General features: G+C 36.8%; 1 protein-coding gene across 3 annotated transcripts; it reads left to right on the top strand.

Moving 5' to 3' along the window:
- The first annotated feature begins 11,716 nt into the window (after positions 1 to 11,716).
- On the top strand, positions 11,717 to 16,110 carry slc14a2 (solute carrier family 14 member 2). Of its 3 annotated transcripts, none has more exons than XM_030144512.1 (10): positions 11,721 to 11,854; positions 12,246 to 12,317; positions 12,435 to 12,597; positions 13,213 to 13,402; positions 13,487 to 13,615; positions 13,850 to 14,042; positions 14,391 to 14,538; positions 15,019 to 15,153; positions 15,304 to 15,353; positions 15,442 to 16,110. In XM_030144512.1, exons 1-10 carry the CDS (start codon positions 11,804 to 11,806, stop codon positions 15,838 to 15,840), a joined length of 1,530 nt encoding a protein of 509 aa, XP_030000372.1. In that variant the 5' UTR covers positions 11,721 to 11,803; the 3' UTR covers positions 15,841 to 16,110. The 3 variants fall into 3 exon arrangements, with proteins under 3 accessions (XP_030000374.1, XP_030000372.1, XP_030000373.1); XM_030144513.1 differs by having other exon boundaries at positions 11,740 to 11,854; positions 12,206 to 12,317; XM_030144514.1 differs by lacking the exon at positions 12,246 to 12,317 and having other exon boundaries at positions 11,717 to 11,854.
- Positions 16,111 to 17,667: the final 1,557 nt, after the last annotated feature.

Genomic DNA, 17,667 nt, shown 5'->3' with positions numbered 1-17,667 from the left:
TAAAAAACATATGAGCATAAGCCATAAAGGGGAAAATCAGTTTTCAAAAAGGAATTAAACTATTGGGGCTGCCAATGTTTTGACTTAGTGGATAAAGCCTCCAGGCAACTAGAGTTGAAGGGAAAGAGAGCAAGAAGCTGTGAGAATGTCAAACAGCAGACGGCTTTACAGACTCAAGACAAGGATTAGCCACCTCTAGCCTTGTTTTAGAGGATACACTATTACTGAACAGCCCGTATCCAACTTACAGTGTAAAGCAAAGTGTTAGCTGGATATCAGTTAAAGAGAGTCTCCTTAGAGCTGAAAATGAGCCGTTACACTGGCTGACAGACTCACTTCCCCTTCTCAGTCTTGTTAAATATTTCAGCCAAGCTCAACTGAGAAGACATATGACTTCTGTTTTAGTATTTTTGTCAGTTTTCAGTAGAAACATCTGTGACAGTGAGTTTACAAATTTAAAAACCAAAAATTTTTTTAATTGGAAATGATGAGTCATACAATATCCAAATTGAGGACTTTTTAACGTAGACTCTCCTTTGTGTGTGTATATAATTGGAAGATTTCACAATCAAGTATTTTTTGTGCATCTGTAATTTTAGTTGTTCATTTGAACGCTGCTTTCTAATTGTTGTTGTTAATTTGTTGTTCTCTCCCTCTAGTTATTTGCAATCTTTCTTTCCACCATTTAACGTTTCTGTCGGCTCATGTGAGTATGTGTGGGTTTATATATTTGTACGTGTGTGTCTGCATCTGAGCAATTTGTTCTGAGTGACACTCTGAAGCTTTGCTTGCAGGGAAACTTGCTAATTTACTATCTCTCAAACAGATGTCTGCAACATTAACATACACACAAACATACATCACCACCAAACCCGTTTACATCTGCCCATATGTGTCTTAATCAGTTGTCGGTGCTTTTTCTCCAACAGATTCCCCTGTCATCCAGATGAGTTTCATCTCCCGCTCGCTGAAAAATCTTTAAAACTGGTTAACAAGGAGGGAGTTCATCTGTACAAATTGATCATATGTACATGTACATTATTATAGGGCCCATGGCATGAATAAATAATACATGACTTACTTACATACTGCATGTTCATGTAGTTTTTTGCAAGTCAGACATTTTTACCCCCACCAAATGTAACGGCAGAGGTTATGTCTTCATTGGGGTTTGTCTGTCTGTCTGTCTGTCTGTTTGTCTGTTAGCAAGATAACTCAGAAAGGTATGGACGGATTTTGAGGAAATTTTCAGGAAATGTTGATACTGGCACAAGGATAAAATGATTAAATTTTGGTGGTGGTGTGTGTGTGTGTGTGTGTGTGTGTGTGTGTGGGGGGGGGGGGGGGCTGATCTACCTTGGCGGAGGTCTGCGCTCTCCGAGGGCTTTTCTAGTTGTTTATATATCCAAACGTCAACTACATTTGCTGATAAGAACCTTAAAGGAGTTATATGTAGTATTGATATTCCAAGTTATCCATAGCGGGGGGAAGTCATATACCACAACACACTCACAGTTACTAAAACCACCAATGAATCAGTGTTATGTATCCACAGACTGTGTCGCTCACTGATTAAAATGTAGAGTTCATTGTTTACATACATCTGCATTATGGTATCATCAAGTTTTCTTCTTCAAACTATAACTCATACCTGGTATTTACAGGTGGTAACACTATGTTTTAAAATCTTCATGTGTTGCATCAGCTGATAGTTTACACTATAGCTCTGTTAGCTCTGTTTTTAGACTGAAAACAGTCACAGTAAAACCACAAATCACCTCAGTTTTCTGCTTGTGTTGTCAGTATCTGCATTAAAAATCTGTCAAGAATCGACCAAACAAGGTCAGACCTGACACAGTTAGCAAAGATATTAACATCACATAATAGCTTAACCTTAATTAAACTCACCCATGGGGGACAGAGAGTCTCACTACTCCCTCTGGTGGTCACGTAAATCTCAATCCTCATGGTACATTCAGTTCATATCACTACAATCCAACACACTGGCATATTTAGCTTCTTATTCTAAACAGTCCAATGCTACTTACTATTTGAAGGCACAAATACTACTTATAGCCCCTTTAACATTTACACAATATACATTCATCCAGAAAAAGTCCATCATAAAATATCTAATAGGTGAAAAAGTGAAGAAGCATCATCTGGAAGTATCCATCTTCCAGAATGGGCACAGTGGACAGACATATGTACATACAGAAAATGTATTCAGACATAAAACAGAAATAAACATCCAGAATATAACCTCTTGTACTCCAGGGGTAGCAGTTGCAACACTTTATAGAGATTTGTAACAGTCACGACTCCAAACAAATACCAAAATCCCTTCAAACCTGTAGCCAGTAAAGATGAACACATCATTTTATTTCAGATCACACATTTTCAGATTCCAGAACACAAAGATCTCTGCTCATTACTTTAAGTAGCAGATCATTATTTCAATCACAAAATAGATTTTTCATGTTGAGCAACTGAGCATGTCACAGTTGCTAACATATACTGTCAAAATCTACCAAGATCCAATGTTTATGGTGCACTACTGACTTTAAGTGTGTGTATGTGTGTGTTAGAGTGTGAGTGCGTGTCATGAAGAGTTAGTTTGGCAGAGTGCCATGCAGCTGGAAGCCATCATAGAACCAATTACTTTCTGTCTTTTGCTCTCCTTCGCTCTCCCTCTTTCTTCCTTTCTCCCTGTCTCATTCTCTTCATCTCTCTCTTCCATTTTCTCCTTCTGTCTGATTTTAATTCTGGAGGCCTGTCTCTGTGAACCAAGAGTTAGCTCCTCTGTTAACTCCTCAGCTCACTGCTATGAAAAACATACATACATGCCTCCAGTAGCTTCTTTCATCCTTCACCTTCCTTATCATCCTTAATTTTTTATTTTTGAGGTCTGAAATGTAAATCTCCCAGTCTCGCGCCGCTACTCAGATTATTGATTCAGATGTGAAATGTTTGTAAGCCGGCATGTGCTGCCAACACAATGTGCTGACCAATTTACAGTAACATGTTTGAGCTACAACAACTCATGAGCGAAGGGCGGCAAATGTGTAAACACTGATTAAAGGTTGTGTACTTAATGTGTCACCGGGGAGAGGAGAGAGAGGGAGTTAATGAAGGATGGAGGAAGTGAGAGAGTTAACAGTATAAACAAATGAGTGGTGTAATGAGGATAAAGCACCGCTGTGAACAAGTGAGCCTTTGTCTTCACTCATACCTGCCCTCGCTTTTGCTCTCACAACATACACATGCACACACTTACACATCACATTTGGTTTTTCTGGAATATGTGGTTTGTTGAATGTCAAAGAAGTGAAACAGAATCCACCACCTTTTTCAGAGCGGGCAAGCAAAACATTTAATGATGTTTTTCATGTGGTAATACCAAAAGGAGAGTTCCTTCAACCTATACTCTCTGCCTGTCGATCTCCTTTGTGTAAAGCAGATTTATTCATTTGGTATGTGCAGTAGAGTGGCTGGCTGGAAGTGGCTAGAGCTTATCTCATTTTAGAAACAAATGAAAACAGCTAAAACACACATTTTTATCATTAGAGTAATACAGAAGTGCTATTTGCATGAAAAATGTGGCAAGTGAAGCCATTAGCTGGGTAAATCTGTGTATTTCAGCATAAGTTTATTCAGTTTTTGACAGTAAATAATCAAGCTTTGGCTTTGGTCTCAACTAATGTGTGACAAATTACAGGAAAAACTTGAAGATAGTGTTACCTTCCCTAGAGCACTTTGATGAGTGTGACAATTGTATTTATTTTACTTTATTTAATCTTTATTTAACCAGAAATGCACTCTCTCAGATTAAGAACCGTTTTATGAAAGTGTCCTGGTCAAGGTGGACAATATGGATTATACAGAACAGCAGCTGTACATCATACAAACATCACATATATCACCATAAAATACTTTTAAAAAAACTTAGAATAACGAACTCATTCAGCATGACTTCAACCCAACTGAACATTAAAGGGAGATTCTGAATCAGGATGGTAGACATTGCTCACCTTCATCATCATCATCATTAACTGTAGAACACCTTGGTCCGATACCTCACTGATGACTTCATTTTATTTTTACTTGGCTTCATTTACTTTTTTTGAGCTAATGGAAAATTAACTTCTTCCTGGGGGCAAATAAAGTCTGTAATGGTATCAAAACCGCAAATGAGGAGATATCCTTGTAAGTTCAAGACCCAAAAAGTCAATTTTATGTCTCCTTGAATCAAAATTCACAAAACTGCGTCTTAAATAGCTGTATGTACATCTCCATTTTTACAGTTTCTTACAGTGTCAGAAAGTTAATTTTTTCTGTTTTGTTACATTCTCTTCATTGTTTTTGCTGTTTCTTCTTCAACATCATTTTAATCTTGTCTTATCTTTTACCCTATAACGCCAATCGTATAATATTTGATACATGAGTTTTGAAGCCCTCTACATGATCAGTGTGGTATTTTTTTTCTTGATAAACCTGATGTATACAATTAGATACATGCAATACAGAGATAATCCACCAGGGGGGAGGAACTCATTTACCAGAGGCCTTTCCAGTGACACTACAATATTGTCATTAATGAGGAAAGAGGCAGGACTTTGCCAATTTTGAAAAATAATTACCAATTTTTTAGACATTTTTGTGTTATATTATGTTTTTCTTTGTTAAAAATAATATTTGAGGACTGAGACCTGATGTATCAAATATGATACAAATTGAAACTCATACATGGAAACTGATATTTGAAAAAAAAAAAAGTTTTTGGTTGTTCAGAAGGACCAATAAAGGCTCCAGTTTCAAAGAACTGGAATTTTCTGTCAATGATTTAATGGTTCAGGCTTTACAGGGTTAACAACTTAGAACTAGTTTGGTAGATTAATTCACATATCACATTATTTACATGTATTTTACAGATAATAACCCCCCAAAAAATATCCATGACCCATTTTGTGTTTGGGGAAGGTAGTTTTGGAAGAAACGTGATGCTTTCCATTGTTTTTCTTTTAATTTGTCATCTGTCTCTAAATGTAAAGTTTTACACTGATGTGTAGCTGGATATAACACATTTTATCACCTCTCAATCTAATGTATCATATGATGGTTCCATTGTCTACATTCACTGTCACTGACCAACCTCCTGATTACATCTGGGTGGTCTGGTTGCATTTGTCGCCTGTAAATCCTAAGAATTACTTTCATGAATTCCACACATAGCAAGATTGCAGGAGGAGACTTTTGCTGAAGTTCCTGATGAGCAAAAAAATCCAAAAAAAATTGACCATTTTAGGCCATTTATGCAGAGAATGTAGAAAATGTTGAGAAATGAGTTTCAAATTGGGTCAAAGCAGATGAGCACTAAGGTGCGCACACACACAGATTTCCACTGAGACAACACATGATTTATTTATTTTCATTCATTGAACCTTTCATTAGAGATGTGGAAATAGTTAGAAACATTAATGCTAGTGAGCCTGTAATCTTTTGAAGCTCCCATATTTTCAATTATGCACTTTGCCAAATCTATCTGAATCCTCATCTGCAGTTTAATCATTTTGCTGTAACTGCTCGCATATTATCCAATTATATCAGGCAAATCATATTTCTTACACTGAACTATTCCAACATATTATGAAATCATCAACTTTCTCAGATTGTGAGAGCATGCACTGTATATGACATTAAATAATACAGATACTGTTGTGTCAATTCTTTTTTCACACAAATATTTCAATTTAACCACCAGAAAACATAACTAGCAGTTAGTGGTAAGTGTTATGCTGTTATTCTGTGGCTGCATGGGAATCCTAATTGCTCACAGTAGAATTAGGTAATAGGAAGCCCTTTGTTTAGCATTTATACATATTTAATGAACACTTTATAACACACTGCTGATGTAATTGTAAGTAGATATAGATGTATATCAATGTGTTCGTAATTTCTCCGGTGAGCATTCAAAAGGTGAGCATTGTGAATATACAGATAATGAGTGACAACATTATGAAATATGTTTAATAGCAGACATTATTGCACATTAATACACTGTTGCCCATAAAGTTGGAATAAAATATTCTTACCTCTTCTCATGAAATGACTCTGACAGTATGATTTATTCTTTATAGATAAAGTATAACTGGGACTACGTATGTAATTGTACCTGAAAAAGGTGATTACTGATGTATATTAATAGGAATAAAAAGAGGAATGCTCCAGAAAACAAAATTATTCCAACTTTAAGGGCAGCAGAATTATGTCTGTTCACAATTACATTATAAAGCATTTGTTAAGTGTTAACATGCTACTTTAAAAGCTTAATGGAGACTTAAAATAAACAGCTCTTTCCTGAAATTGTCTCTATATAGTCTGATGAATAACAAGTCAAGTTAATTTAATCTGTATGAAATGTTATATATTGCTCTTTGTTTTATGTTTTCAGTGTCACCTTCTCCACTGCGGAGCTGTCACGGCCCTGTAACTCAAATGCTGGAGGAGTTCCTTTTTTCTTTTTCTTTTTCTTTTTTTTTTACATGTTACACAAAGTTGCAAATGAAAGTGACAGCAGGTTAGCAAAAGACTAAGAAAACAAGTCGGACAACGATCATACAAAGAATGTCTCACTGTGCTGAAAGAGGCCGCTCATTCTGAGAAAGGGGCAAATACTAACAAGTAACACACTCGCACACAGACACACACATACACACAAAAACACACAGATGGAGATGTGGCCGGGCGTCGGGCCAGATGCTCCAAGAGAAGGAAACTCACATTCTTGTGATGGGGAGTCATCAAGTATCAGGTTCCATAGACTCTGGCAGAAGCCCCCTCACCACCCACCACCCCATTACAAACACACACTCACACTGACACGCACAGAAACAAACACATAGGGGCATACTTTGTGGCCCCTTTGGTTTGTGTGTGCATGAGGGTGGTTTGGCTGCATGAAAACACTGAAATGCTGCCTCCTCTAATCTTGTCTGATCTGTTTCGGAAGAAGAAAAAAAAGAAAAGTTACTTCTGATCTTCAATGTAGCTCGGTTTGATTTTTGTGCATTATATTTATTGCTGATTTTCCTCAGTCTGTACACAGTTTTTGGTGAAGAAGTCGTCCACTGTCAGATGAATCCAGCAAAATGTGTTACCATGAAGGGAGCATGGAGATAAATGGACACAGCTGAAGTGTAATTTTGCTTTCCACCAGAAGATGTCAGCATCAGCCTACTCTTTTTAAGGAAAGCAAACGCATCAATTTTTCTACAAATATATTTATTGATGTGTGTTAAATGTTATACAAACCAGCTTAACACACACTAGACCCCTCCACCCCCACAGCATTGTCATACTATCAGTGCAACAAAATATACTGTTGCACATCAAGTTGGAGTAATTTTCAGAAACATTCCTCTTTTTACTCCTATTTATACACATCAGGATTCACCTTTGACCTGGTGCAGTGATCACATACTGAGTCCCAGCTGCACTTTATCTATCAAGAACTAATCACAATATCACAATCATTTTGAGAAAAAAAGTAAAATTTTTTCCAACTTTATGGGCAGTAGTGTATATCTGACAATTACAATTTAACTGCCTATACAAGTCCATTATCATGCAAGTCCAGATCTTATAAATGTCCTCAGTCTTTCCTTTAGCCAGATCTGTCAGTAATGTAAGGTTATGTGACATTTCTTTGTCCACTGAGTAGGTGTACAATGGTAGATTTACCTACCGGTGCCCTTGGCGCTGTTGCCCCCCCTCCTCATTTGAAAATCTGCAAAAATGCTGCTTTGACCAGGATACTTCTGTGTCACAATCCAAAGTGTTACCATTGAGCTACATTCCAGTTGTGTCAAGGGCCGACCTATTTGCTATCTGATATCTTGGTACTTTTAGTATGATGTGAGTAGATGTGACGTGTACATCTTAGCTTCAGGGTTAATCAAGATTAAAGTGTATATTGTGTTGTGAAATATGACTGTAATGCACAGTATGTTCTGCAAACAAAGTAAGCAGGAATATGACAATCCAGAGAGTTATCACATGTGTATGTATATATAGTGCGCCCCCCCCCCCCCCCCCCTCCATTTTTTCTGGATCCACCACTGGGTGTAGGTTTGTGAATGTCCATTTTAAAGGGGTTATATTGAGCTAAATCCACTTTTATTAGTCTTTGGTACATTTATTTGTGTATTTGGACCCTAACAGTTTATAAAGTTTGAATATGAACCCTCCAGGTGCTGCAAAACTGTCTTTATATTCATTCCAGCAAAAATCAAGTGGAGTTCTACAACACGTTTCAATTCCTTCTTAATTTGTTACATTTTATAACTAGTTACGTCACAACACTTGCACATATAAGGTCAAGACGTCTGACGAACATTTCTCAGAGTACGATGTAATTGTTTGTCAGCAGCAGCAGTTGTAGTCCATATTGAAAATATGTCCGAACTTCGAGCCGATTAACTAAAATGTTCAGTTTTTGGTTTAACAGGACAGAGAGCACAGTCAACAACCAGGAGGGGGTGGGACGTGAAGTGGCTCATTTGCATTTAAAGGGCCAGCGCTAAAACCAACCTTTCTGTTGTCATTACTCAGAAATAGGGTTGAAGATGGACCTGTGGAGTTGAACTGATGAAGAATTTAGACCCAAGCATAGCATTTACAGTTTATGTAGACCACAGGGAAATGTTTTAAAATGCATAATTCCATTTTTTTTAAAAAAGCAACGTATCACTCTTTTAAAGAAATATCATTCTTGGATTGCAATAAGGAACACTTTTACAGTTTTCTTTTCCTTCTGGTTACTTGAAACTGCTCAGGGAAGTTATTCCAAATGCACCATTTTGCATTTTATCAATCTAGAAATTCATTTTTATTCTCTCTCTTGAAGTTCTGAAGTTTCTATCGATCTCACTCTTGATGCATTATATATGTTTGAATTACCAAACACAAAATTACAAAGAATTTTTGGATTTAATTTCTTACCAGAGCAACGTAAAGCATATAATGACGTATGACCTTTCTGTGACTGCAGAACAATTACATAATCTAAACTGCTGTAACCTACTTCAACACAGTGGGATGCAAAACTGTAAAAATTACCTAGTTTGTTCAACAATAAATTACAAAATCTTTAAGATTTATAGGTTAACCCTCTGCTGTTGAGGAACAAAGTGAACAAATGCTCCTCATGCTTGTCATAAATAATTTGAGCTGTAACTTATACTGTCATTTTTAAGCTGTAAAAATGCTACTTGGGTGTATCTCCACTGTACTAAACTAAACTAGTGGGTGTTCTATTTGACTTGTTGGGTGTTATGGTTGATGATTTGCAGAGCAGGTTCTGTGGTATGTATGTTGGTATGATGTATATTTAGTATACATTAATTATTTAAAGGCTTTTTGTAATGAGTGTGTATATGTATTTTTGTGTTGTATGGTATAGTATTAACATGTTGATCATTAAACTTTATTGTGTTCATTATATTGTTCATGTTAGCGACAAGACTTGAAAATAAACAACAATTATAAACTCAGCTGCATTTTCTGTATTGAAACTGTGTTTATTTTAATGTGAAATGCTGCTGCAAAATGGACAGTCTATCCTTGATATGTACAGCATTTTTGTGTTTTATGCATAGTCAGAATTTAGTGTGATATGTGAGGATTTTTGAGTTACTTATGGAATATGACATAGGAATTTAGGGTGGGTGAAGGATGGAGTAAAAGGGTGGGAGATTATAAATTAAACTTCATCTTGCTCCTTTTCGAATGGTTTTTCTTTTTTATATAATTATTTTGTTATTGATTTTATTGCAAATATTCACAACAAATAAATAAACAAAACAACTATATCGTACCTTTTTAAAGAATTTTCTAAACAGCCATAATACTAAGGTGATTTGAGTTTTTTTTATTATTATTATAATTATGAAACAAAATAAAATGTTATTGCCTCTCTATATATTGTACACTGGGGACCAAGATGTGGGACTAAAAGTCTGGTCAAACACTTTTGGGGAGAATTCTATTAAACTGACAAATTCATTGTCAGTTTAGATACAGTTAGCATGAAGTGTAACTTACAACAGAGGTGCATATGATCGATAAGGTCAATCAATTAGAAGTGATATCTGAAAATGAGCAGTTGCTTACCAGGAATAACTCTCAAACACAAGTTCCTGGAAATACATTAATCCAACCTAACACATTCTTTTACTCGTATCTGTTCTTTGTTCCACTCTATGAGTCCAGGTTTCTTAAATGTCTTTCCTGTTCTCCATCCACCCTTTTTGTCTCCTCTTCTTCCTCCTCTTCCCTCAGTGATGACTTGATGTCTGCAGCAGTAATCAATCCTGCTCATCTGTAATTGTGTTTAATGACTAAATAAATGCAAAAGGAACAAACACACCCTCAGCACTCACATTATCATTCGACAAGTATCACTTCTGTGTGCACTGTTTATGATGATGTGACATGGAAATGGTGCTTATTTGGACGTACAGTATAAACAATGTTTTCACAGGCCATCCTGATAACCGCAAGTAAGAAACAGACAACATGTTACGTACAGCAAATACCAAAGGTTGCAGATTATTTCTCTGATTGTGGAGGACCTCAGCTGACTTCAGAGTTGTTTTTTATGAATTTTTTGACATTAATATCTGGTAGAGGTGAGCGCAGAGATGACAGCCTCATTCTAATCAAACAGATGATCAAATTCCTATCTTACTGCTGAAGAAGTGATGACAACCAGATGTGACGATTAGACCTAAACTCACAGTGTAGAAGTTTCTGGTGCAGGAGTTGATGTGCGGGCTTCATTCTTGTCATGCAACACATTTTCGTTCTAGAAGCATGTAGAAGGGTTCATGGTTCACACAGAAGGTGACAATAAAATGTTGTTCATGCTTGACATTAGCATTTGTAGTTTTTCAAATCAAATTACATCAAATCAAATCACATTTTTATTTATCTAGCACCAAATCATAACAAAAGTTGTCTTATGACCCTTTAAATTTAGAACTGGTCTAAACCAGACTCTTAATGTTGATTTTGTAGCCACAATTGCCCCATCTGCTTTTCTCTTGTCTGTTAAAGCACTAAATGGGCTCAAGTTAACATGTTACTCACATTAAAAGACAAAGTTGGTGGAAGGTGTTAATTTTTATAGTTAAAACTGTATTTCCCTTCCATGGCAAGATCAGAATAATGAGTTCGAAATATTAAACCTAGTTAAACCTTCTTGTTAGGATTTGTGTTTCTAATAAACTAAGAAATAATTGCTTTTTTTTTTTTTGGTGTTAATTTTGATAGAAAAATGTGAATAAATGAAGACTGAAACATGTTTAATCTAATTCTCTCATTTGTTTTTGGGTTTGAACTTGTGCCTCTTCCACTAGTTTAAGAGAGGTCACAGTGACAGGATGAACCGGTCACCCCTGTATCTGGCACTAACACCAGTCACTTGGAGCCAGTGGCCTCTCAAGTTTTAGATTGTTGGGCAGGGATCAGGGTCCAGACACGTGCTTCTGGTTCTGCAGTTTTTTCAGTTTCAGATTTTTAGCTGCCCTTCTCTTTACATCATTAGTGGTTGGCACCAGGAGAAATTTGTGTAAAGATAGTGGGTGTGGAAAAGATTGTCAGTGCTGAAAGCAAGAATTCCTGCAGAGGATGAGCAGGGGGAAGTAGATGAAGAGAGAGGTGGAGAGGAGGCTGGGTTTTCTCTGTCACTATAAAAGACCTCAGTGAAAGCGTTTGACTACAGCTCGAGAGAAGCTGGCAGCCCATGCAGCCTGAGCCTATTCTGGGACATATGCCTGGATTACACGGTACAAAGGTAGGAGCACTTGCATCTGCTTGTCAAGTATTTGATGTCCAGCAGAAAAGAAAGAAACAAATGAAACTTCAGTCTATGTGTGTGCTGTTTACAGGAGAAATAAGTAATTCATAGTATACATGTAATAAAAACATATGTCAGGTTATTTCAGGTGCACTTTAATATAGCCACTGATAAATTGAAATCATTATATTTTTATGTTATCATTTTTACTTAAGGGTAATTAAGGTGAAATTGAGGGTGATTTAAGCAGCATATAATATTTTTGGCTATGGGTGTGGTCGAGGGTGAGGCCATAATGTTATGTAATTTTTTTTTTGTTATGGTTAATTATATTTATAATTTTTCCAGATTTTACACAAACATGGCACCTTTGCTTCTCTCCTCTCAGGATCCTAAAACCAATACAAACAGTTCCATTTCTTTTTCATCGCCCACCAGCTCCCCACCCATCAGCCTTACTGTAAGTCAGTGTTCGACAGTAAAATAATGTCAAATGCAGTACTTCTTACTAAACTGTACTAATTATCAACTCTAATTAACTTTTTCAAACAATTTCCCTCCATATTGGTGGATCCAGGAACTTCACCCCCTGATGGCCCACCCTGACACGCAATGCGAGCATGACAGGGTCCAGGTGCCGCCTTCAGGACCCACGGCCATGCAGAAGGCCAGGTCCCGCTTCTTAAAGGTAGTCTCCTACTTCTCTGGAGACATGAAGCCGTTTGGAAAATGGATGGAAAGTAAGTTAACACTAAGTGTTCCTACATATGGGAACTACTCATACAATACTTAATGTACATATCTCCATCTGAGTTAGGATGTACAGTACACAGTCACTGTGCACTGAAAAACTTTGACTTGACTGCAGAACAGTAAACACTAATGTGCAAATAAGATACAGAGCATTGACCTCAGTATGTAATAGAATGGAATTTAAATTACAGGAATGTGTGGTGAGTGTTAATGATATAATAGTTAAAAAAAAAAGAAAAAAGAAAAGGTAACCTGTGTCTGTGAACATACAACATGGTGGTGTATTTCATATGACCCAAGCATTACTGGTATTACTTATAATATATTGTAGCTTTTGTTGACTTGGATACCCTAAATATAAGAGATGTTTTATCCAGGAATCTAGACTACACTCCCCACTATGTGTTAAAGAAAAGGTTCTGTTCATGTCCACTGATTGGACTTTCTCAGGACGCTGACAGGGTTATTTTATGTCAGCCCTGGTTATGCAACTGGCAGCATGAGAGAGCTAAAACTTGCACAACATTCACTGCTGTGAGCCTATTAGGCAGCCTGGGAAGAATGTCAGCACTCTCTAAATGCTTTCTGCTTGTGATTTCCAGAGCAGTTTCTCTTGCTGCAGCTGCTGGACTGGGTTTTGCGTGGTGCTGCCCAGGTGATGTTTGTCAACAACCCTCTCAGTGGTCTGATTATTTTTGCTGGGCTCATCCTCCAAAACTACTGGTGGGCTCTCAACGGTTTTGTGGGCACACTCTTTGCTACTATTTCTGCCCTCATTCTGCAACAGAACAGGTACAAACACTCACTTTTGTAAAATAACTGAGACTGCAGAGGAAATATAAACGTATTCATTGACTGGAATGACTTTTTCATCAGGGGGGCCATAGCTGCAGGGCTGTACGGATACAATGGCATCCTGGTCGGCCTCCTAATGGCTGTGTTTTCTAACAAAGGAGACTGGTACTGGTGGCTCCTGCTCCCAAACGTCTTCATGTCCATGATGTGGTGAGCAAATATAGTTTATAGAGTAGACAATGACAACTGGAAAATAATCAACAAAATCTTAACACTTGATTATATGAGTAAATTGAAAGATCTGAATGACTCTATCAATTCAATAATAGATAAAAGATTAACCTAACCTTTGTGCTCTCTGGACACAAGTCAGTTATTTTATTTATCTTACACATTTTATTAACACCTTATGAATCTGATCAATATGCTTTTGTGTCCTTTCAGTCCCATCTTGTCCAGTGCCTTGGCATCTATTAACAGTCGCTGGGATCTCCCGGTTTTCACTTTGCCCTTCAACATCCTGGTGTGTCTCCACATGGTGGCAACTGGTCACTACAACCACCACTTCCCCCAAGTCCTCATTCAGCCTCGCTCTGAGCTGCCCAACATCACCTGGTCTGAAATAGATTTACCCAAGGTTAGGATGGGAGTCAAGTTGATGGCATTTTAACACTGTGAAAATAATATATGACAGAAGGCTGTGATTTTTAAAAAACACACAAAGTCTCCTGTCATTTAATATTTGATCTGACAACTACTTTCTGCATTGTATTTGCTGTACAGCCCTTTTTATAAGGGCTGTATCATTCATTGAATGTATTTTAAGGCTTCAAACACCCACATGACAGATTTGTTTTCAGTTTTACTTTCTGTAATCTATTTCACACAACCTGTTAAGTTTCACATCATCCTGGTCAGGTGCATCTAAGCTAACAGAGGTCTTACATAGCACCAAAATAACACCAATGGTCATGTTCCTCTCCAGCTGTTCATGTCAGTGCCAGTTGGAATAGGCCAGGTCTATGGCTGTGACAACCCTTGGACGGGAGGAATTTTCATCATCTCACTCTTCATCTCCTCCCCTATCACCTGCGCTCATGCCGTCCTGGGATCTGCAGTCGGCATGGTTTCAGGTAAGATTAGAGAATACCTGTGCACAGCACCTACTGCAGAAACAGCGTGGTAAGATGAACATCTGGTATAAATGTTGGTGGAAGGAGCTGATTTTAAATAAGAATAAATCAAAAAACCTATTTGTTACAACTTGATTTGTTTATAGGAGGCTGTATTTGTAATATAATTTCATTTTTATGTTTATTTCTCTACAGATGCATCCTATAGCTCTCTTTTACCATATCTTCAAACTCTTGTGCATTACTACAAATATACTTTGCTTACTTGTATATTGTCTAAATAAAGACCACAACCTTCTTTCAATCTTAAATAAAATAATCACAAGCCACAGTCAATATGTTCCAATTATAATATGACTGTAAGATGAATAATATCACACCTAAGTTGCAGAGAAACTAGGAAGATTAAAGTGTATGAAGTTTACCTAAACCTGGACTTCACTCTTTGTCATGTCTGTGATTGGTGTGTTTGTTTTGCAGGTCTTGCTCTTGCAGCCCCGTTTGGTGACATTTACTTTGGTCTCTGGGGATACAACTGTGTGTTAGCCTGCATCGCCATCGGAGGAATGTTTTATGCTCTCACCTGGCAGGTGCACCTACTTGCCATCACATGTGGTGAGTAGATCAGACAAACCATTATCTGAAAGTGCAGCTGATCTAAACAGTGACTACATGACATTTGACAGGACCAAGTCATCTCCAGTGATGGTTATCACATCATGTCTGCAGTTACCTCATATAATCTCTTTTTTTTCCTCTCTGCAGCTTTTTTCTGTGCATACCTGGGCTCAGCCATTGCCAACATTATGTCCAACGTAAGTGGACATTTTCTCTCTTTATACTGAAGCATCAGCCTTCACAAAGCAGTTTCTAAACAAAAGGTAATGTGATTTTCATCCACAGTTTGGTTTACCTGCCTGCACCTGGCCTTTCTGTCTCTCTGCTCTTACTTTTCTCCTAATCACCACGGAGACCAAAAAGATCTTCAAACTCCCGCTGGCTAAAGTCACTTACCCCGAGAAAAACCTGGGCTTCTTCTGGAAGCTCAAGAAACAGGAGAAAGCAGAGAGGGCTGAGAAGGAGAGGAAAGAGACAGAAGAGAAGAAAAAGTCCATTGAAGATGAGATTCTAAAAAATGAGAAAGAACAACTGAGGCTTGAGCTTGCCAGGATGGAAGAAGGGAAAAGGACAAATGAAGCATCAGATGACCCACTTACTCAAGACCCTGAGCCCGAAGCAGAGCAACACGTTGACGAAGATGAAACGAGACAAAACAATTTGACTGAGGCCGCTTATGTTTAATAGCACATTCATGTATCTGAATAAACAACCATACACATAAAGATGAAATACCTTAGTGGCAGTTAGATGGATGAATATACATACATGTAAACCTGCAGTCTATCAGAATATTTATACACATTGCAGTAAAGTGAGGAGTTACGCTAACAGTTCTTTCTGCTTCTAGCTGGCAGTCTGATCAGTGTAAAGTGCAGCTCTTGTTTGTTCTGTGAACCTTTGTTTATTTGTATTTGAAATCTATATTTTTCTATTAAATTATTTTTAATAGTCTGTCTGATTCTGTTTTATTTAAAGGTGTTTGAAAAACATTGTGTGTAGTCCAATATGAACTTGTTTATTTAAAATAAAATGAGTAAATTCAAAATGAAATGTACATTATAAAACTACACAAACTATAAATACAGTATGAATATACATTTTGTTCCATGATAATACACATTATATTTCTTAAAAATACTCAATCCATTCTGGCCTCTTAATGAACAATAGATACTCATAAAAAGCTGACAGGTATATCTAGGTTTACAGTAAGTGTGACATTACTTCAGATAACTGAGGCACGCAGCCAACACCTTATTTTGATGAACTGAACTAGGCATTGTATCTTCTGTCTTTGTCATTATTGTTCTGATGTTTGATTGAATGAAAAAACAACTCAACCTGTCAGTGATTGTAATGCACCTTTGATTGTGCCTGCTTTTGGAATGTAACATGTACGTCAGTTATATGAAGTAGGTCACAGATAAATACCAGAATAAACCAAGAGAGGAAACGCTTCAAAAACCCTGTGGCATCTAATCCAAACCATCATTAATTTATGTAGTATACACTACAAATTATTTGGTTCTTACCAAGATAAACAAACAAAAAAACTTATATTTATAGGTGCTAGATAGTTTATCTTGTTTTAAGAGTGGATTTCTTATTTTAAGTGTCCATACATCTGTAGACATGCTTATTTTGTAGATTTATCAATCTTAATTCAAGAAATCTTGTCAAGTGAAATTATCTTGCTGCATTTACAGACATTTTATTTGTTTTGAGTACCTTTTCCTCAGATGTAGTGTTTTTATCTTGTTTTAAGACACCCCTTTTTCGCAGTGTAGATTAGTTTTATATACATATACATAGACAAAGACATAGACATAGACAGTCCACACATTTACTTCTGCAGGTGGTTTACGTACTTAAAAACAATAGAAAAATGTTTTGACACCAGGATCTTATCCTCATTTTATCATTATGTAACATGCAAACAAAAATTTGGAAAAGATTCTGCCATCCGTGTTACATAATTGTGGAGTATTTTGACAGGCAACAACTGTAAAAGACATAAATCGTTTCTAAATAAAGGCCTTTCAAGATGCAATTGGTTGTTGAGTTTGTTAGTTGAAGTAGTGCATAAAGGATCAGTGTTTTTTCTAGATGTTGTTAGTCTCTGTGTCTCACTTGTAGTACCTATGTATTCAGACCTTGTGTTGACTTTCAAGAAGTTAATAATATGCATGTTGTTCAATAACGTAGTCATAAATGTGACCTTCACAAAGGGTCACCCACAAGATGCAGTGACCCACAGATACGGAGCTTTTTGCATTTATTAGTCTTTATTGACCTTGTCCTTGCATTATTCCAGTGCTTAATCAAGCGTATGGTTGTGCTGCTGTGGAACTTACTGATGACCAGTGCAGCTTCTTATATAAAAAATTCAGTGATTTATTCATAGTTTTATATATATATATATATATATATATATATATATATATATATATATATATATATATATATATATATATATATATATATATATATATATATATATATATATAT

Source organism: Sphaeramia orbicularis, chromosome 9 (genome assembly GCF_902148855.1).
Source record: "Sphaeramia orbicularis chromosome 9, fSphaOr1.1, whole genome shotgun sequence".
NCBI lineage: Eukaryota > Metazoa > Chordata > Actinopteri > Kurtiformes > Apogonidae > Sphaeramia > Sphaeramia orbicularis.
Note: the sequence above shows the minus strand (reverse complement) of the source record. Positions and strands in the feature narration are given on the sequence as shown.

Coding starts and splice junctions, on each gene's coding strand:
- slc14a2 (XM_030144512.1), top strand. CDS start 11,804: ATGCAGCCTGAGCCTATTCTGGGACATATGCCTGGATTACACGGTACA. Junction 11,855..12,245: donor CTGGATTACACGGTACAAAG/GTAGGAGCACTT, acceptor CTCTCCTCTCAG/GATCCTAAAACCAATACAAA. Junction 13,403..13,486: donor CTCATTCTGCAACAGAACAG/GTACAAACACTC, acceptor CTTTTTCATCAG/GGGGGCCATAGCTGCAGGGC.